General features: G+C 47.6%; 1 protein-coding gene across 1 annotated transcript; it reads left to right on the forward strand.

The window, feature by feature from the left end:
• The first annotated feature begins 3,486 nt into the window (after nucleotides 1-3,486).
• LOC125510043 (UDP-glucosyltransferase UGT13248-like) lies at nucleotides 3,487-5,322 on the forward strand. The gene is made up of 2 exons (XM_048675131.1): nucleotides 3,487-4,333; nucleotides 4,435-5,322. The coding sequence occupies exons 1-2, from the start codon at nucleotides 3,659-3,661 to the stop codon at nucleotides 5,179-5,181; spliced, it is 1,422 nt and encodes a 473-aa protein (XP_048531088.1). The 5' UTR covers nucleotides 3,487-3,658; the 3' UTR covers nucleotides 5,182-5,322.
• The last annotated feature ends 16,092 nt before the right edge of the window (nucleotides 5,323-21,414 follow it).

Consider the following 21,414-nt stretch of genomic DNA (forward strand, 5'->3'; position numbering starts at 1 on the left):
TTATTTTTTCCTTCAACAAATTGTTTTCTTCTTCAACTAAATTTAACCTCTCGACAATAGGGTCGGTTGGCATTTCCGATTCACATACATCCTACATAAATAAAATCTATGTCACGTTGGTCGGCATAATTTTCATAAACAATAAATGAACCAATAGTTATAAAGATAATATATATACCACATCCGAATCATAGACAGGACGAGGGCCGACGGGGGCGGATACCAAAATCATCGCACTATATAAGATGCAATAATAAAAGTAAGAAAATAATACAGGTATCTATGTAAACATACAAGTAAGAATATTTTTCCTTTCAGAAAGAAGATAAGAACAAGAGGCTCACCACGGTGGTGCCGGCGATGAGCTCGGCGCGGGTGATCGACGGCGGTGAAGACGGGGACGGGGCGTGACGGACCGCTAAACCTAGACAAATATTATGGAAAATGGAGCTTGGAGGTCGAGCTTGGAGAGGAGAAAGCTTAAGTAGTGTGGCTCGGGCATTCCATCGAACACCTTGTGTGCATAGGAGGTGAGCTAGAGCACCACCAAGCCCTCTCCCCCTCGGCCAGAGAAAAACAGAGCACTGGGGTGCTCTGCTCGCGAGCGAGGGGTATATATAGGCACCTCATTGGTCCCGGTTGGTGACATGAGCCGGGACTAAAGGGGAGTCTTTGGTCCCGGTTCAAGCCACCAACCGGGACCAATGGTGGTGAGCCAGAGCGAGGCCCATTGGTCCCGGTTCATCCCACCAACCGGGACCAAAAGGTCCAGATGAACCGGGACCAATGGCCAACGTGGCCCGGCCGGCCCCCTGGGCTCACGAACCGGGACCAATGTCCATATTGGTCCCGGTTCTGGACTGAACCGGGACTAATGGGCTGACCCGGCCTGGACCAAAGCCCTGTTTTCTACTAGTGACAATGATACACGTATATATTTCGAACCGTATTTGAACAAACAAAAAAATTACATGCAAACCGGATAATTTTCATACAAAATGGACAAACAAATCTTTACATCTTCAACAAATTTCAGATAAACTATAACATACTAGGCTATTCTAACCTAGTCTAAATGATCGCTGGCCGCGGCTACGGCCATTTCCCAAGACATATCTTTCCCACGTTCAGCGGCGAGCTCACCGGCCGGCCGGGAGCCCAAAAGAGTGAAGCTTCAGTGGGGAAGGAAGAGTAATGGCCTCAGCGAGGCTTTGGGCAAGCTCACCGCCTGTAGGGCCCGAGAAGACGTCAGCGGTGGCCTCTCTGAGACCCAACCGTTGGCGGCCTCCCGTATTCTATTTTTCCTCTCTATCGATGGCAGTGGACGTGGACGTCCAGACTCGTCGTCGAGGCGGCGTGGCTGACACGATGTTGTCGTCGTCCTTGGTCTCCTCTTCCTCCCTTAATTTCCTCCGCCGTCAAGTCGATGTGCATGAACTGGGTGTCTTCCTTCGTCGGCCGCCTCGTGCAACGGCTTGCCAGCGTTGCTGCCCTCTAGAGAGCTCGCCGGCAAGTCATCCTGATCCGGCTGGCTCGGCAGGCCTGCCAGGTGGCCGGCTGGCCGCAATGCCGGACAGCTCCTGTTTTGTTCGGTGAAGAGGTTGTCCCACAGTCAGTGCTTTGGAGCTTGAGGGGGTGTTTGGTTCAGAAGTTAGACTTTTTCTAATCCCAGGGACTAATAAAGAAGACTCTCTAGTAGAGTCTTTTTCTAGTCTCTGTAGAAAAAATCCCTCCCGTTTAGTTCCTAGAGACTTTTTAAGGACTTTTTTTAGTCTCTGAGACTAAAAAGTCCGTGAACCAAACACCCCCTGAGTCCATTGACACAGGAGATTGGGAGCGAAGGTGTGAATCTTGCCGGGCTTGGCTATCGTTCAAATGCATGTTTGCACACGCGGCGGTCGATCCTGTGCTTATTCAGTTTTCTGTTTCATGTGCCAACAAGGTGATGACCGACGAAAATGACGATGAACAATTTGCAATTTGCATGGCCACCGTGCACCGATGCACGAGAAGAAAGTTGTCACGCGAATCCCATACTTCGACGTCATCCCTGACGACTCCGGCCTCCGGCTGAGACCCTGGCTGACAGCTACCGGTTCGTCACAAGAACATCCCAGTGCAGCTAGCTGCTTCATGGAGCGATAAGATTGGGACCGCGGACCGGCGGTGCAGATTTGTTGTTTGTGTTTTGTTTGTTTCCAGCGGCGCGTACGTGGGCGATGACGATTGAACAACAAGTTCATGGGACCATGCATGCATGGGATCGGAGGAGCGAGCCTACCCGTGAGCTCTTGACCAGCCTCGATAAGTCCATCGGCAGTGGCTCTCTCAAGGACCAACTAGGAAGATATTCGATCACGTGCGTTTCTCTCCGGCACTCCAGCTAGTAGCTTGCTCTTTCTGGCTTGCCGCTTACTCTACCTCGCAGCAGCTAGAGTCAAATTCAATGTAGAAACAAAGACAACTTTCGCTTGAGATCTTCGTTTCATCAATGCTAAACAATACTCCCTCCATTTCATAATGCGGTTGTGTTGCATATAGATTTATAAAAGAATCAAACTTTGTAAGCTTTGATCGAGTTCATAGAGAAAACTACTCTCTCTGTCTTCTAATGTAGTATGTTTTTGATACCTTAGAAAATGTCTTATATTATACTCCCTCCGTTCCTAAATACTTGTCTTTCTAGGCATTTCAACAAGTGACTACATACGGAGCAAAATGAGTGAATCTACACTTAAAAATATGTCTACATACATCCATATGTAGTAGTCATTTGAAATGTCTAGAAAGACAAATATTTAGGAACGGAGGGAGTAAGACAGAGGGACTATTTATAGAGTAATGTACTCCCTTTGGTCCCTTTTACTTCACGTATTAGATTTGTGTCAAGTTAAATTTTGTAAAGTTCAATTATATGAAAAAATATCGACATCTATAATACCAAATATATATGTTGTAAACTACTCCCTTCGTTCTAAAATAGATGACTCAACTTTATATTAACTTTATACAAAATTGAGTCATCTATTTCAGAACGGAGGGAGTACATTTCATAATGAATCTAAAAATATTGATTTTGCATTGTTGAATATTGGTACTTTTTTCTATAAATTTGGTCAAAATAGAGATAATTTGATTTTGAAGAAAATTTATATGCAGACTATAAAGATCATGAAAAGATAATTTGACTTTGTAAGCTTTGATCAAGTTCATAGAGAAAACTACTTTCTTCGTCTTTTAATGTATATTTTTGATACCTCGGAAAACATCTTAAGACGGATGGAGTATTTATAGAGTTATGTACTCCCTCCGTTCTTTTTTCTACTCTGCGTATTAGATTTGTGTCATGTTAAACTTTGCAAAGTTTAAGTATAAAACTACATTTCGTAACGAATCTAACAATATTGATTCGTATTGTGAATATTGGTATTTTTTCTACAAATTTGATCAAAGTAGAGATAATTTAATTTCGGACAAAACTTATGTACAGACTAAAAAAACCTGAGGGAATACTATACAATATGAACCTACATCTTATGTTGATCATCGGCCATTCTATAAATGCCACATTTCACATGCCATCTAGTATCACTCACTGCAATCACAGTCTATCACTAGCTAGCTCAGCTGCCCTACACCGCACGCGGATTAGGTAGCCATGGCGGCTCATGACTCGGACCACGGCGGCGCCGTCCACGTCCTCCTGCTCCCGTACCCGAGCCAGGGCCACATCAACCCGTTCCTCCAGTTCGGCAAGCGCCTCGCCTCCCACGCCGGCGTCCGCTGCACGCTCGCCGTCACGCGCTACCTCCTCGGCCAGGGCCGGGACCCGTGCCCGGGCGCCGTCCACCTCGCCGAGATCTCCGACGGCTTCGACCGCGGCGGCTTCGCCGAGGCCGCCGGCGACGTCGCCGCGTACCTCGCCCGGCTGGACTCCGTCGGCTCCCGCACGGTGGACGAGCTGCTGCGGTCCGAGGCGGAGAAGGGCCGGCCCGTGCGCGCCGTCGTGTACGACGCGTTCCTGCAGCCGTGGGCGCCAAGCGTGGCCCGGCGGCATGGCGCTGCGTGCGCGTCCCTCTTCACGCAGGCGCCCGCGGTGAACGTGGCCTACGCGCACGCCGGGGCAGGGCGGCTGGCCGTTCCGGTTGTTGCTGGCACGGTGCCGCCGGAGCTGCCCGGCCTGCCGGCTGTGCTCGGACCGGACGACGTGCCGTCGTTCATGGCCAAAACCGACGAGTGCCCTGCGTACCTGGACCTGCTGGTGAGACAGTTCGTGGGGCTCGACGCCGCCGACTACGTCCTCGTCAACTCCTTCCACGAGCTGCAGCCACAGGTACGCACACAAGCTCGTCGCTCTCACTCAATGTGTCACTCTGTTCACTCGCTATAGACGGCACTAGGTACTGAAACACTACTATTGTCAAAATTTGGAAGGAATCGGAGTACATGGCGTCGATGTGGGGGGCCAAGACGGTAGGCCCGACGGTGCCTTCGGCGTACCTCGACAACCGCCTGCCGGACGACGCGTCCTACGGCTTCCACCTGCACACGCCGACCACGGCCGCGACCAAGGCGTGGCTGGACGCCCGGCCGGCGCGCTCCGTCGCGTACGTCTCCTTCGGCAGCATCGCCGCGCTGGGGCCGGAGCAGATGGCGGAGGTGGCGGAGGGCCTTTTCAACAGCGGCAAGCCATTCCTGTGGGTGGTCAGGGCCTTGGAGACGTCCAAGATCCCCGACGGCTTCGCCGACAAGGCGGGCGGGAAGGGGCTGATCGTGCCGTGGACGGCGCAGCTGGAGGTGCTGGCGCACGGCGCCCTGGGGTGCTTCGTGACGCACTGCGGGTGGAACTCGACGACGGAGGCGCTGAGCGCCGGGGTGCCGATGGTGGCGGTGCCGCACTGGTCGGACCAGCCGACGAACGCCAAGTACATCGAGGACGTGTGGCGCGTCGGCGTGCGCGCGCGGCCGGACGCGGGCGGGGTGGTGAGGCGGGAGGAGGTGGAGCGGTGCGTGAGGGAGGTGATGGGGAGCGAGGAGTACCGGACGAGGGCGGCGTCGTGGAGTGAGAAGACGAAGGCGGCCATGAGCGAAGGCGGGAGCTCGGACAGGAACATCTTGGAGTTTCTCCGTGGACTCGGGTCGAGGAAATCCGAGCGGTCGGGAGCGGCGGAAGATCTGTAGTCTTGTGCTGTTTCTCGTGGAAAATCTGCTGTCCGTCGTTTTGATGTCTCGTGCCATTTTTCTCTGACAAGTACGCGTCAGTATTAGCGAGAGCTTCCTACTGAATTTCTCTGAATAAAACCCAGTCCCCTTGAATGTGAAGCGAAGCGTGGAGAAACTTTCTGGTGTGGCTGGGCGCAGATGGGCCAACGATGCGAGTGGGCTGGCCGCAAATGTGACCACGGTTTAGTCACACTTCCCTGAGAAACAATTTGGACAAGTCCATTTTTTCTCAGTGCAGCTGAATCAAAATTGACTTGCACCAATTTGGTCAGTCAATTCTTTTTAGGAGCACTAGGTCCTTAGCAACCACTTGTTTTTTTTACTATAAACAGTAGGGTAAAACCCCACTGCAACCTTTATTAAATAAAGCAGAAAACAAAAAAAATGGTCTGATAGGCTTGAGATAAGCCCCAAGAAATACAAAGAATAAAGAACAGAAAGAAAGAGAAAAAGAAAGAAAGAGAAAACTAAGAAAACTAAAAAAGAGCTAAGAATCTAAAAAAGAACAACTAAAGCTACAATTACAACAAGGACTCCAACCAAGCAGTAAACTGTAATTCATATTTCTTCTTCATCCTGTATTTGAGTAATTTGAGCTCCTCCATGAAGATGAATTCCCAGCCTTGACGTGTGTGGGTGATATTCTCAAAGATTTTATTGTTTCTGGATATCCACATGTTCCATGATCCTAAGATAATGATCTCCATGAAAAAAAAGGTAGTTGAGCTTGTCCTTGAGGTCTTGATATGCTTCTAATACAAAGATTAGGGGTTCTGGTAGGACAGATATAATCCCAGCATTGGATAGCAAAAGGGCACCCCCAAAATGGATGATGTAATGTTTCTTCTTGCTGACAATCCCTCACTGCACAGTTATAGACTTCCAATTCAAAGCTTTTTCTTCTTAAGAGATTCCTTGTGTTTACTCTATCATGTAAGAGCATCGAGAAGAACACTTTGTGTTTTGGTTGACAAGAGCTCTTCCAAATCCAGCTGAAATGTGGTGGAGTTTGTTTGTGACCAATCAGAACATTATATGCCTTAATGGAAGAATAAAATTCATTTCCCCATATGCAGCTCCATGTATCCATTGAATCCAAGTATTCAGATTGCCTTAAAGAGAAGCAAATGTCTTACATTTCTAAGAACTCCTCGTATGCTTGTGTTGCCATTTACAATGGCAGGTGGAAGAGATCCTGGAGATATTCAGTATTGACTACTTGTTGAACACTTGTGTGTGGATTTTTGACAAAGGAATGAAGATGATGGAATTTGTGTTTGAGAACAAATTGGTGCCACATGTCATCCCAGAACAAGGCACTTCTTCCATCTCCCACATTACACCTGGCAATAGCTTTAAAATGATCAATTAGAGCTAAGTTTGATTTCCACCAGAAGGAACCCACTTTTTGATCTCTTGGAAGTTGTCCATTGCTGTAATATGTCTCCCAAATGAGGTTGACCCAAGGAATGTCATGTCTATTGAAGAATTTGTGAAGATTTTTCATGAGCAGAGTGTTGTTTTGTGTGTATATATCCATGACTCCCAAACCACCCTGATTTTTGGGTCTACAAACTGTGTGCCAGGCCACAAGTGTTGGTCTGTGATCCTCCATGTCAGGGCTTCTCCATAGACAATGCCTCAAATATTTAATGATCTGCTTTTTTATAGTAATGGGTATGTCCAAACAACACATGAAGAAGACTGATCAGGATGCCAGCACTGATTTGACTAGTAGCAACTTCCGTGCCTGAGTCATAAAGGTAGAGATACCAGCTAATCTCTTAGCAATTCTGTTAACTAGTGGCAGACACTGTTCCACAGTTGGTTTATAAATCCCCAGAGGAAGGCCTAGGTGAGTAAAAGGGAATTGTCCCCTCGCACATTGTAGAGTGTTGGTGAAAATGCTTACTCTGTCTTCTGCAACCACTTGTGCTTGGTTTGAAATGGAACTGACCCGATACCTGGTAACACATAAGACAGAAACAACACAAAAAAACAAACTTTTCTAGAAAGCATGAATTAGTTTCATTAGTTTTACCCTTAAAGAAGAAAGAAATTTTTAAAAAATGAAACAAATAGTGAAAACAATTGCCCACAGTTTACACTGAAACGGTAATCTTTTACAATATAAAATAATAAGCATATATTAATGGAATTCGAAAATAAAATCTAAGAATAAATGAATAACTGGCATTGGTGTTACCCTTAAAGAAAAAACAAAATAAAAACTAAAAAAATAGAAATAATGAATTATTATAATAAGAATGAATTAGTATCATTGGTATTAGTATTACCCTTTAAGAAGAGTAGAATGAAAAAAAGAAACTTGCACACAACTTTGCACTTTTTGTAATATGCAACGAGTAAGCATAAGTAGTGCAATTTGCGCACTCTAGTCTAATCTACATACATATTCTATAGTACTTGTGTGTATACCTACACATAAAAGTAAAAACAATTGAAATTCTTTAAAGAAGTAAACATTATTTGCATTGGCATACCCTTTAAGATGAAATAAAATGAAAATAAAACTAAAAAATAATGAATAAATTTGCACATAATTTCCACATAAATTGTGTTTTTTAATATGCAAAAATAAACATAAAATAGTGATTTTGTTCTGCAAAAACAAGTTTTCTAAGACTGAATGAATTGGTGACATTAGAATTACCATTAAATAAGTAATAAAATGAAGTAAAACCTAAATAAAAATGAAAATAATTAATTTTTCTACGGAGGAATGAATTGGTGGCATTGTTATTATCTTTTTAGGAAAAATAAAATGAAAAACATAAAAAAAATCGCACAAAATTTTACACCAAAATTGTATTTTTTTTAATATACGAAGAATACACATATATTATGCCATTTTTGCACTCTAGTATAATTTACAAACATATTATATATTACTTGCGTGTGTGCATTTACAGTCACCCAACATCCTAATAATACCTATAAAAGGAAAATTTGACTGACTAAAAAAGAAAAGAAAACATATAAAAGGGGCGGGGACTGGCTACAGGCTTCAGGCCCAATAAGACAATCTACTGACCCCCAAGCAGGACCAAGTCAAAAATTCAGCTTAAAAATCCATGAAACAACACAAATTGAGAAAAGATACATTCTAAAAAAAAAGGTGAGAAAAGATACCACGAATCTTGACAAAAGAATCAACGGTCAGAAAAAAACCCCAACTAAATCCATTACAATTTATTTTAACCAACTGAATCCCTTACAAGAAAGAAAAGAACCGAACCTAATGAAATTTTAGCACGTGAGCTCAGAAGAAGAAAAGCACTGGTCTAAACGCTCAGAGGGACAGAAGGGCTTTCACTGCAAGCTTTGTTTCTCATCAACTAGTGTAGGATGATGCCATTCCCATTGGATCATTGGACCATTGAGAGAACATGCATGTCCGTAGCAGGAATTTTGACGAGAAACAGTTCGATCCCCACGTGTCAAAGTCGTAGACCTCTAAGCTCCCTTGTCAGCTCCCGCTTCTAGAAAGGCAATGATGCTCGAGTTGACTGGACTTGCTCGCACTGCAGTGAGCAAAACGTCGTTCTTGTGGTCAAGGACAAGGAGAAAGCCGAGAGTGATGTGAATAGGTAGGCAGCTCTGAAGTACTCCGTTCGCTTGTGCCCTCGAGAGTGATGTGAATGTGTGGTGCATTTACAGTCACCCAACATCCTGACTTCAACCTTGTGGCGGAGTATAAGTTAAGGTAGACCATGAATGAAGGAGAGATGAGGGATGCTGACTTCAACCCCTTCTAGGCACCCTTCGAATCCTCTTGGCCCAACCAAACGAGCAGAATTTTAAAAGGCGACGTGAGTTTTTGAAAACCTGCATTCCTAGTTTCTTGGAAAGGGAGGGGGGGGGGGGGGGGGGGGGGGGGGGGGGGGGGGGGGGGGGGGGGGGGGGGGGTGAACGGCGGTCGATCTACCCACTCGGCCACCTGAGCAATTGCAGTCGTCCGCGTAGAGCAGGAGCAAAGCCGATCGAGCGAGCTGAGGGCATCTCCAGCCGTTCGGGCCCCCAGGGCGCTTAAATAGAGCGGTCTGGGGACGTGCCGACGCTAGTTCGGTCCCTGGGGCGATCTAGCTCCCAGTCACGCCCCCAAGCGCCGGCCTCAGGATGCGGAAAATTTGAACTAGGTCGTTCCCGCTCACAAAAGACGCCACAATTCCGGCGATCGGACGTAGTCTGGCGTTACAAAAAACAGAGCGCCGCACGCCGCAAGTTCGCATTTGCAACGAATCACTTGGCGGGGTCGGCTCCAGGCGTTGGCGGAGTCGGCGTGCGCGGGCTCGGCGGTGTCGGAGAGCTGCTTAGGTGCTGGGCTGTGTCGGCGCGGCTTCGGTACTGCTGGGCGGCGATGTAGAGGCGTCGTTCGGGCTTGGCGTCCGTGTGGCCGTGGGCGCAGGAGCTGGCGTCGTCGGCGTCGTCGGCGTTGCCGTCTGCATCTGGTTCAGGATGAGGCCGCGCTCCGCCATGTACCACGCCCCGAGTTGCTCGTCGTTGCTCTGGAGCATGTCCGCCCCGCCCATCAGAAAAGCCATGTCGGTGTTCCTCTTCTTCGCGGCGACGTCCGTCCGGAGCAGGTCGACGTTGGTCCGGAGCAGGTCGAGCTTGATGGCGCTGTTCTTCATCAGCGACGACCACCGCGCCTCGGTCTTCTCTTCAGTAGGACGGCCCGGGCCTGGGCGTCGGCGAGGCAATGCTCGATGGACTCCTGCACTCGCGCGGTTGCCGCGTCGGCATTTTTCCCTTTCTTTGCCAATTTGTGGCCGTCCGGCCGCCCCTCTGACGCGTCCGGCTTGTATGTCTCCTTGGCCTTGTTGAGGGTACGTCGGACTTCCGCCCACTTCTCGCACTTGTCAATGCGCTTGTAGATGTGGAGGTACTTGAAGTCGGCGTCGAGATTGTCGCGCCGATACATGGTGAACATACGCAGCAACTGCGCGGAGGAACAAACAGTTGGCGGGCGTAGACGAAGAAGAGATGCGGGCGAACGGCGTGCGTACCTGATCCTCAACGCTGGCGTCACTCTCCGGGCGAGCCGCGACCTCCTCGACGATTCCATGCCATTTGTTGCACGCCCCCTGGATACGCCCCCAATGGTTCGCCATCGCCTTGGAGCCGCGCTGCATATAGATGCCTTTGAAGTAGGGGTCGACGAGTTTCCGCTCGTCGAACTCGGCCTTGATGCGGTCCCAGTACGTCTCGAAGCTCTGGTTCGTGCCGGTGGTCGGTTCGAGGCAGACGACTTTTCATGCTTCGGCGAGGCATTCCTCCTCCTTGGACGCCTACTTGATGTGCGGTTCGCCTGGCCTAGCCGCCCGCTTCTTCTTCTGGCGCCCCTTCGTCGGATCAGGAGCCGGATCCTCCTCCTCCTCCTCCTCCTCCTCCTCGGGTTCCTGCGCTTCGTGCGTGTCCTCGCCATAGACGTAGCCAAGCTCGACCTCCATGTCGCGATGATGTCGTCCATGTCGGCTCCTGTGTCGTCGACGTCGCCGAGGTGCGAGAAGGGCAGCGGTCCACGGCGGACATAGGGCGTCGGTGTGAACGCGTAGGCGGGTGGCGAGTAATTGTATGGAGGGTACTGCACGCCGACGAAGCGGGCAAGGTTGGGCGCGTCGCGGGGTGGCCATGTGGGAAGGTCACGTTTGGGTTGAACCCACCGTGCGCGTCGCCGTCAGCGTAGCCGGGCGACGACAATCCCCATAGAGATCCGACGCCTTGCTGTCCCCAGGGCGCGTACTGGGCGTGGCTGACGACGGGTGGATTCATCATCCCCGCGTGGTCGACTAATAAGGAGGACGCCGCCGCGCGCGCCGCGTTGTCGCGGGCCTTCTTGGCGATGGCCTGTTCCGCCGGTCAGCGGTGACTGCGTCGCGTCGCTGAACTTCCACCCTCCACTCGGCGTTCGACATGCTCGGTGGCTTCATTGGCGGCGCCCTCGGCTTCCTCTGTTTCGGCTGGGCCACGGTGCCAGTCGTGGTTGCCGCCGCGCGCGGCATGGCGTACTTCTTCGGCGGCATGGCGGCGACTGGAAGGCGAGCGGGAGGGGGTTTGGCGGGAGAAAGGAAGGGAATGCCGGGAGGAAGGCGAGCGAGCGGGAGGGATGCAAGGGAAAAGCGTCAAGAAACGGCGGGAAAAGGCCCTCGGGTCGCCGCCAGGGCGGACCTACGCGCCTTTTTCGCTTGTGCCGGCTCCCCAAGCGCCCCCCAAGGCGCCGGGTTCGGTCTGGGTCCGCCGGCACCAATTTTGACCCGAGCCAGCAAAAAACAGACTTCTAGAGACGCGACTGGGCTGTTTTTTTAACGTCGGCGCAGTAAAAATGCCTGAAGAGGATCTGTTGGGGACGCGGCTGGAGATGATCTGAAACTGACCGGCGGCTGGATCTCTACCTCTTTCAGAAAGAGTCGCAGCTTGCTATATCGTCCACGGCGTGGTACTGCCACCACCACTTTTGTACTACCAGTGGGGTCTGGTCGATGTGAACACGCGTGCGGTGTGCATGCGTTCGGTTCCGTCGGGACGAGTGGACTTGACTTGGAGGCTTATCATCGTGCCCAGCCGTGATCGTGCCATTTTTCTACGTCCGGGGCCGTATCTCATCATTGGTGGGTTGGCTTTCAGCAAAAGGAGCGGCTCCATTTATTCATTCTGTCCTTTTTTATCAACAAAAGTGTGTGCTCTGCAAAAAAGAAACAGCTTTGGGGTAGTACTCAAAACAGATGCCAGCTTTTGGACATTGAGTAGCATCGGCAAAAAGCACCAGATCCGCGTGGACGAACTCAAAACAACTCCAACGCGCCCGTCCGTCCACCTGCCTTACATTAAGGGCTTTTTCGATTCAAGGATTCTCAATTTTTTTTGAAAGATTTTAATACTTATGAAATTTTCTTATCTTGGTTATTTGATTCATAGGATTGTAAACCATAGGAACTTTTTCATAGAATTTATTGCACTAGATTTCATAGGAAACATTCCATCCACTCAAACCTCTTTAAAAGAATCCTATGTTTTTTTCTATGTACAATCAAACACTCGTACAATTCTAGCACTGTACAATCAAACACTCGTACAGTGCTAGTTATCGACTAGAGAGGAATGAATACGCGAATTTTATGAAAGTCTTCAAAACATGGAAGTTTCGAAGACAATTGATACAAATGAACATATTAACATGTAGCGGTAGGTAGACTACACTAGGCAAGCCATAGTCAAGTATTCAATAAAGTGAAAGCACAAAGACTAATAGCAGCAAGGCAGTGTGGATCAGGATGGAAGACAGTATGAAGCCAATCAGAACAAGCAGCCACACAGTGAAGACAAATAGATAATGCAAACAGGCAATAACTTCATAAGGACCAACTGTAAATAAACAGATGGGAAGGATAGAACCAGTTGCTCGTTAAAGACAATGATTTGTTGGACCAGTTCCAGTTGCTGTGACAACTGTACGTCTGGTTAGGGAGGCTTAGATTTAACTCAGAAGACCGTGTCTTCACCTTATTTGCCTTGAGCTAAGGACACCCAGTCCTCGTCCAATCACTCTGGTAAGTCTTCAAGGTAGACTTCCAAACCTTCACATACTTCGTTCACCGGCGATCCACAATGACTCTTGGATGCTCAGAACGCGACGCCTAACCGGCTGGAGGATTCACAGTCCTCAAGTGTAACAAATCTTCAGATCACACAGACATGAAGACTTCAGTGATGCCTAACACTCTTTGGCTCTGTGTGTTTAGGGCTTTGTCCTCGCAAGGATTTCTCTCTCAAAGGCTTCGAGGTGGGTTGCTCTCAAACGACAAAAGCCGTGCACTAACTCTGAGCACCCGACCAATTTATGGTGTAGGGGGTGGGCTATTTATAGCCACTAGGCAACCCGACCTGATTTGTCCGAAATGACACTGGGTCACTAAAGAACTGACACGTGTTCCAACGGTCAGATTTCAAACACACGCGGCAACTTTACTTGGGCTACAAGTAAAGCTGACTCATCCAGCTCTGGATAAGATTTGCTTTCATTGTGTTCACTCGAAGACATGGAATTTTGGTTAAGCATCACTTCAGTCACTCTGACTTTGTTCACTGGGACCCCACTTAACAGTACGGTGGTTCCTATGACTCAACAAAGAAGAAAGGGAAACAACGAAACAACTAAGTCTTCGCGCTCCATAGTCTTCACGCGATGTATTCTCTTGTCATAGTCTTCAATGTGAATATCTTCACATACCATCTTTGTCTTCAATGTCTTTATACATTTTTAGGGGTCATCTCCGGTAGGAAAACTGAATCAATGAGGGACTACTACCTGTGTTATCCTACAATTCTCACAAACACTTTATTCCTCAACTAGGTTTGTCGTCAATACTCCAAAACCAGATGCACTTACAATCTCCCCCTTTTTGGTGATTGATGACAAACTGGTTGAAGTTTTCAACGGGGATAAAAGTATGTGAAATTGTAAAGTATTTAGACATTGTCTTCGTAAGTAGCAGAAAGGCTCCCCCTGAAGATGTGCATATACATATTTTGTTTTTGAATGCAAATGCATATGGCAGGTTGTACTTGCGGAGCTCCTCTTCTACTTATGAAGACAATTCATCATGCATAAAAGTATATAACGAATATAATGACATGCATAATGAAAAATGGACGTCTGCAAAATGACTTCGTGCGGAATTTATCGTCGCACATGCGGAATTTATCGTCGCATCACATAGTGTCGAAAAGGTAGCAGACGACCATCAAGTTTAAGTGTTACAACTCAAAACGAACCAAATGTATCAAAAGCGAGAGTTGTAAGCACTTGGCAAATATAGCAAAAGTATAGCAACCACCCATATGGACCCGCTTGAAGACTATCAACTCATATGCTTCTCCCCCTTTTGTCAGTAATGACCAAAAAGGCTTGAAGACATAGAGCTTGCTACTCGTTCCCATGTGGAGTAGGCGATGAAGCAGGGTCGTCGTTGAGGTTTGGTGGTGCAGACGAACTTGGTGCAGTGTCGATACGCGCCGAAGTTGGAGGTGGTGAGGTAGCATCATCTTGATCATCTATGACTCTGGCATTAACTGTTGTAGCTGAGGAAGAATAGTCAAAATCTTCAAGTGAGGGAGTCCGACGCAAGTGAGCATTCCTTGGAGGAGTTGAGTCAAACTTGAATCTCTATGTGAAGCCATCGTCTTGAAGATCAGCTTCAGCACTAAGCAATGTCAAACACTTCCGAGACCTCCGACAGGTTTCATGTGTAACAAAGGTATTCTTGGTGGCAAGATTTCGAATGCAATTGATGTCCACCAAGAGGCTTTGCATCTGACGCTTAAGCCAATTATGATGTTTATCATGTTTCTGATGTAGAGCGACGAGAAGCTCTCGGTCATTGAGAACACGAGATCGCTTCCGAGGCCTTTGGGCAATGGTACTTGCAGTGGCTTCAGTTTGGGTGCGAGGGGCACGTGTATTGCCAGCCAAGGGGTAAACACGAGAAACGGCCTGAACTCCTTCAATGGGCTGGGTGAAGCTTTGATGATAGGCATTGTGAAGATAAATTCGCTCCTTTGCAGGCTCTAGGTAAATGGCTTCGACAGACAGATCAACCTCTGGCAAGAATATTAGGTGATTGCGCGCAGACGGCTAATAGTTGATAGCAGAGTGAAGCTTGATGAGGCGCATTACCTATGGAGCATAGAACTTCATACCAAAGATGTCGGAGCTAGATACAGCCAACTGCCTGATGAAAAAGTCTTGAGCATTGAAGCTGATTCCATTAAAGATATAGAAAACAAAGTCTTCATTGCTCCTTCAAGCTTCGCTGCAGATGAATGTCCTTTGACAGGCCATAGAGTTCGCCTGATGATATGATAGATGGTGCGGGGCAGATATTCTAGGTCTTCAACAAAGAATTCCGTTGGGTATTCAGCGTCGTGTGGCAGAGACTTCATCATGCTCAGCATTTGGCTCATGTTAGGCTCTGGCTTTTAAAAAATGCTCTCCAAAGCATTCTGGTGTTGCTGACAACTTGGTTCATAATATTCGCTAGGAGTGGGCAGGGCTGTGAGCTCAATGATGTCTTGGGCTTTAGCTTCATGATGTACATCGCCCGTCATCCACTCAAGGATCCAAGTCTTCGGATCCCTGTTGCATCCACGAATGTGAAGGGTAGCATAGAATTGAAGCAGAAGTTCTTCATTCCAATGTTCCTTGTCAGTCACAAAGTTGAGCAGACCCACATCACGGAAGCAGTCAAGAGCTTCTTCAAGGCAAGGCAATCCAGCAATGGCTTCGCAGTCTAGACGCATATGAGGGAAAATGCGCCCCTGATTGTATAAGATGCAAGAATAGTAGTTGCGCTGCTGATAACTCCAGAATCGATCTGAGGAGATTCTTGGCCTTGTGTAGGGGGTCGTGTCACTGTCAAAGAATGTGTTGTGTACCTTGAATCCATTCAGATTAAACGATCCTGGTGAGGTTGCAGTACCTGGAAATCGTGGTAGCCTTGGCTTTGGCTTCTGGACCCGAGGCCTGTGCTCCACACGATATTCAAATTGCGGACCGGCATCAGGTGGAGGAACCAGAATGGGCCAGCGAACGGTGGTAAATTGCCCTTGATAGAATGCCTACTCAATGCTGTGTGGCCTGGAAGGTGGTACGGGAGCAGAGGCATTGTCTTCGAGCAGCAGATTTGCTTCGGGTGCTGCATTGGCTTCAGGTGCATTCACTTATGGCACCACATTGACTTCAGGTGCCGTATTAGCTTTAGCCATGACAGCGTCATTGGCTTCAGTGTTGAGGTTGGTGGCCATCTCAGTATTGGTAACCTCCACTTCAGTAGCTGGAGGGTCAGACACGTTCTCCTCGAGAACAACTTCAGGGTTCGACGGGGGTGTAGCAACACGTTCTTCTTCTCTTGGTTCTTCTTCTTGGTCATCGGCTGATCAGCTGGAATATCTTCAGCCTCTTTGGTTTCAGATTCAGAGATGTTCGCAGTAGGAGAGGCTTCAGGAAAGACTTCGCGTGAAACGGATTGACGCTCTTCTCCTTCTAGAACACTTGACAAAAGTGACCTGTGGCCTTGGTCCTTTGCGAAGCCTGCGAAACGCTGGCGATGCCTGTGGAGATGGAGTTGGTTGGACCTCAAAGTCTTCATCGTCAATCACCGGAGTGGTGACCTAGGTTGGGGGAATAACTGGTGTTTCTTCATCACGAGGGGATTCTTGAGGGTGATCAGCCCATGAGTCATCCTGAGCAATTGGAGTCAATGGACGACCAATGCTGATGAGTTTGTTGTTCGTGAGAACAAGCGATGATACCAAATTGTGCTCAATCCGAGAAAGGACTTCATCATCTTCAACATTGTCTTGATGACCAATGTCTTCAGCTGTGGTGGGGTCAACAGCTGGAATGTCTTCAGCTTCAGGAGGCTCTGTGGAAGCAGGCTCATGAACTATCAACTGGCGCTCATGATGTTTAGACGCAGGACGAGCCACTGAGATTGGATCGACAACAAGGGGCTCTGTGGGAACAGCCCGGTCTCTCTTCTTTGTCTTTCTCTTCTTAGTCGGTGGAGTATCATCAGTGGTGGCCTTGATCTTGCGCTTTCGGGTTTCGGCTTCAGCTACCCTAGTTTTCTTGAGCTCCGAAGCCACTGTGGGGACCTTAGGCTTCGAGCCTGTCATACTGGCCGGGAAGACAATGCGAGGCTCTCCCTGCCTTGATGCTTCTGGGTGGGCCACAACAGGCTTCTTCTTCTTCTTGGCAGCCATTCTGGGGTCGATGCCTGGTCTCCCCAAAGCCTTGCGCTTTTTAGCTTCATTGTAGCCTTGAACACATTTGGCAGCGAGATTCTTCATGCGCTCACGAGAACCTCTTACTTCTTCACGTTTCTTGTGAAACACCTCCTTGAGCTCATGCAACATGACCTTAAAGTTTTGAATGTCTTCAACATTGAGCTTGGCCATGTGCTTCTTGAACTGAGCCTTTTCATAATCAATCTTGTGCTTCAGCTCAACAATCTTCTGTGCAAGAGCCAGCTCAGGAGCAATGGCTCCATGGAAAGAGGCGTTGAAGACAATTGGGAGCTGAAGATCATCAAAACTGAGGTCTGGGCTGTTAAACCACTCATCAATAAACTTGTACAGGATCTCCACATCAAAGAGGGGAAGATCATTAAAGATTTCCGCCTCTTGCTTGCTCTTTGTCAATTGCTCAAGAGCATCATCGCCAAGATCGTCGTCGCTAGACAGATCAATGGCGTCATTCTCGTTTCTCAAAATAGCAGCAGGAGTCAGAACATGACTAGAGGAGTGCACGGGCTTCTTCTTTTTCTTCTTAGTCTTGGAGATGCGAGAGAGATCTTCAGATTGCACACTTGGTGCAGGAGGAGCAGTGGCCAGAGGCTTCATGCGCGACACTTTTGGTGGAGTGGAAAGCTTCGAAGCCTTAGGTTTCTTCTGCTTCTTTGGCTTTGGTGGTGCAGGCACTTCGTCAGAGTCAGTGTCGTCTACAGAGTGATCCAAGGCTACCCCTTGAACCTGAATGTGAGTGATGAGACCTTCTAAGTTGTAGAAGGTCCCAACAAGATTGGATTCAGCTTCACGTGTGCCATCGGCACATGGCGCAAAGGGGCCTGGGTTGAAGTCTAATCCCCAAGACTTTTTGTTTTCCCTGGCCGAGTTCTTGGCAAACTGAAAGTTGCGCTTGAACAGATTGTCATCTCGACACCATAGCAATGACGATGGGTCGGCATCAGTAGGCTGTGGCCCTCGGACCATGCAAGGGTAGAATCCTTGAGCAATGGCTTCAGTTCTGGTCTTGGGTTGAAGATTTTTATAGAGAATATCTCCCCAAGGACGCGTGATAGCATTCTTCTCAGCATACTCCTTGGTGACGAATCTGTACTTGAGCCATTGCTCGGCCCAATATCTTCGAATCCATTGGATTCGTGTCTTGTGCTGACCACAGCTTTCTTCGGGGTCAGTTTTGTATAGTTCATAGAGATCTTCAGGCAGATCCATTGATGTACCCCCACGGCATTGTCTTCCACCCTTCCTTGCTGATTTCTCTATTGCCATGACGTTTAGACTAAAAGGCTTCGACACTGTCAAAGTCTTCCGTCTGCTGGTCAGACAGGATCTGGCTTCGGGAGACTTTATGTGATGTTGTAAGAACTCTGCAAATGAATGCAGACTATGATAACCAAGGGATTCTCCCACGGACATGTACCTGTGACAGCATTGGAGATGCGAGGGAAGGGGAAGAGGTCATATGCATTCTTAGAAGATTTTGAAGATAAATCAGTTTAGAAGACATTGACCTCATAGTGCGAAGACATTCACTCATATGTAGAGAGTTGGTTCCAGATTTGTACGAATCCACAAATAAGTACAAGTGAGGAATCTAACTACTTTGTGAAGCATAAGTGAACATACTAGGCATGTTATGAGATGCAGAACAGGATAGATCCAACTTTGTAGGAACAGAAACCACTTGTGGTTGAAAAGGATGAATCTATTGGATCAAAAAGGACTGTAAAAAGAGTTTTTATTTACCACTCGAGGAACTGCTAGACGGAGTAGGAGACGAGGCCGAGCAGTTCGATCTTCCGTGCCCTAACTTAGCGACGGAGGACATCTACGGCGACGGCGGAGAAGACGATGTCCGCGGCCGGCGTGATGACGACGTGGTGAGGTCGCGACAGCTAAGCACTTCGTCGCCGGCGTCGTCGAGGGCTAGCGGTGGCGCTAGGGTTTGTGCGAGAAAGAGAAGTGGAAGAAGAGATAATGACTGGGGTGTGGCGTGTATTTATAAGGACAGGGAGGGCGCATCGTTATTACGCAGGTGCTCCTGGCGGTTCACATCTGAAGGACGCGTGGCGATCATGCAACTCATTGGAGGTTGTTCCACGTTCCCACGTACGCCTGGATTGTCGGGTGGTCGTTCCCGCTTCTCCGGGTTTCAGGCAAAAAGGATTGAGCATTTGAAACAGATTTAATGTTTGTCTTTGTATCTTCTGCTGACAAGGACGCGGCGAAGACATTCGACAGGTTCAATAAAATGCATATGATTTGGATAGATAGATTTGAGATGGGAGCATAGAAAGGTTAGGGTCCGATCACATTCACTTAGTTCAAAAGATCTAACGAGAAAACATAGCTATAAGTGAATGTTGTAGAGGACAGAACGCAAATACATGTATATATCCAAATGAGACCAAATCAATATAGTGAAGATAAACATGAAGTCATGTTAATATTGAAGACAAACCAAATGCGAAGACTTTGCAAATATAACGCCAACAGAAAATACTCCAAACAAAAGTTTGATGGTGGCGTTACCCACCGTATAGGAAGTATTAGACCAAGACACGACGCACAATTATTGTGGCGCTCTGAAGTCAAGTTACGCGTTAATGTATTCACACTTAGAGTGTAAGTCTTCATTAGTTGAAGATATACGTTACTTCATGTGTTGCACATCTAATTCATCAACATGCATAAGTGTTAGGATGTGTGCATGATCACAGGACATTTGAGGATTCCAAGATATTTAGCTCACACCGCAACTTGCAAAACCTTTTCTCATCCAAGGGCTTTGTGAAGATATCTGCCAGTTGCTCTTCAGTGTTGACGTGAATGATATCAATATCTTCCTTCATGACATGATCTCTGAGAAAGTGATGGCAGATCTGAATGTGCTTTGTCTTCGAGTGCTGAACTGGGTTGTTGGCAATCTTGATGGCACTTTCATTGTCGCAGTAGAGTGTCACTTGCTTCAGATGAATGCCATGGTCTTTGAGTGTTTGCTTCATCCATAGAAGCTGAGCGCAGCAAGATCCAACAGGAATGTATTCAGATTCAGAAGTGGAGAGAGATACACAGTTCTGCTTCTTTGAAGTCCAACACACAAGTGATCGTCCCAGAAAGTGACATGTGCCTGATGTAGACTTGCGATCCACCTTGTCACCAGCATAATCAACATCCGAGAATCCAACTAGATCAAACTCTGAGCCCTTTGGATACCATAATCCTAGTGTTGGGGTGTAAGCCAAATATCGAAGAATTCGCTTCACAGCTAAGTGATGCGATTCCTTTGGTGCCGCTTGGAATCTGGCACACATGCAAACACTAAGCATGATATCTGGCATAGATGCACATAAATAAAGCAAAGAACCAATCATGGAGCGGTATACCTTTTGATCGAACTCTTTACCATTGGCGCCAGGATCCAGATGACTCTTGGTAGGCATTGGCGTCGTATAACCTTTGCAGTCTTGCATTCCAAACTTCTTCAGGCAATCTTTGAGGTATTTCTCTTGAGATATGAAGATGCCGTTGCGTTGCTGCCGTATTTGAAGACCAAGGAATAACTTCAGCTCACCCATCATCGACATCTGATATTGCTCTTGCATCATGTATCCAAACTCATCACTGTAGTTCTGATTAATGCAGCCGAAGATAATGTCATCCACATATATTTGGCACATAAACAGTTCACCATCATATGTCTTCGTGAAGAGTGTGGGATCCAGGGAACCAGGTTTGAAGCCTTTGCTCTTCAGGAAGTCTTTGAGTGTGTCATACCAACCACGAGGGGCTTGTTTGAGGCCATACAGTGCCTTGTAGAGCTTGTAAACCATGTCAGGATGTTTTGGATTTTCAAAACCAGGCGGTTGTGCAACATACACTTCTTATTCAATCTTGCCATTGAGAAAGGCACTCTTCACATCCATTTGATACAGAAGGATGTTATGATGATTTTTCATAGGCTAGCAGTATGCGTATAGCTTCAAGCCTAGCCACAGGAGCAAATGTTTCATTGAAGTCAATTCCTTCAACTTGAGTGTATCCTTGAGCAATGAGACGAGTCTTGTTTCTAACAACTTGACCATGCTCATCTTGCTTGTTACGATATATCCATTTAGTGCCTATGATATTGTGTTTACGAGGATCTGGATGTTTGACCAGTTCCCATACATTATTCAGCTCGAACCGTTGAAGCTCTTCTTGCATAGCTTGAAATCCATTCAGGTTCTATGAAGGCTTCATCAACTTTCTTGGGTTCAGATATTGAGACGAATGCAAAGTGCCCACAGAAATTTGCTAGTTGTGTTGCCCTTGAACGAGTGAGTGGACCAGGTGCATTGATGCTATCAATTATCTTCTCAATATGTA

This window comes from Triticum urartu, chromosome 5 (genome assembly GCF_003073215.2).
Source record: "Triticum urartu cultivar G1812 chromosome 5, Tu2.1, whole genome shotgun sequence".
NCBI lineage: Eukaryota > Viridiplantae > Streptophyta > Magnoliopsida > Poales > Poaceae > Triticum > Triticum urartu.

Excerpts from the sequence above, each read along its gene's own strand:
- LOC125510043 (XM_048675131.1), top strand. The coding sequence starts at position 3,659 with ATGGCGGCTCATGACTCGGACCACGGCGGCGCCGTCCACGTCCTCCTG. Across the intron at positions 4,334-4,434 it reads TCCACGAGCTGCAGCCACAG|GAATCGGAGTACATGGCGTC; the intron begins GTACGCACACAA and ends AAAATTTGGAAG.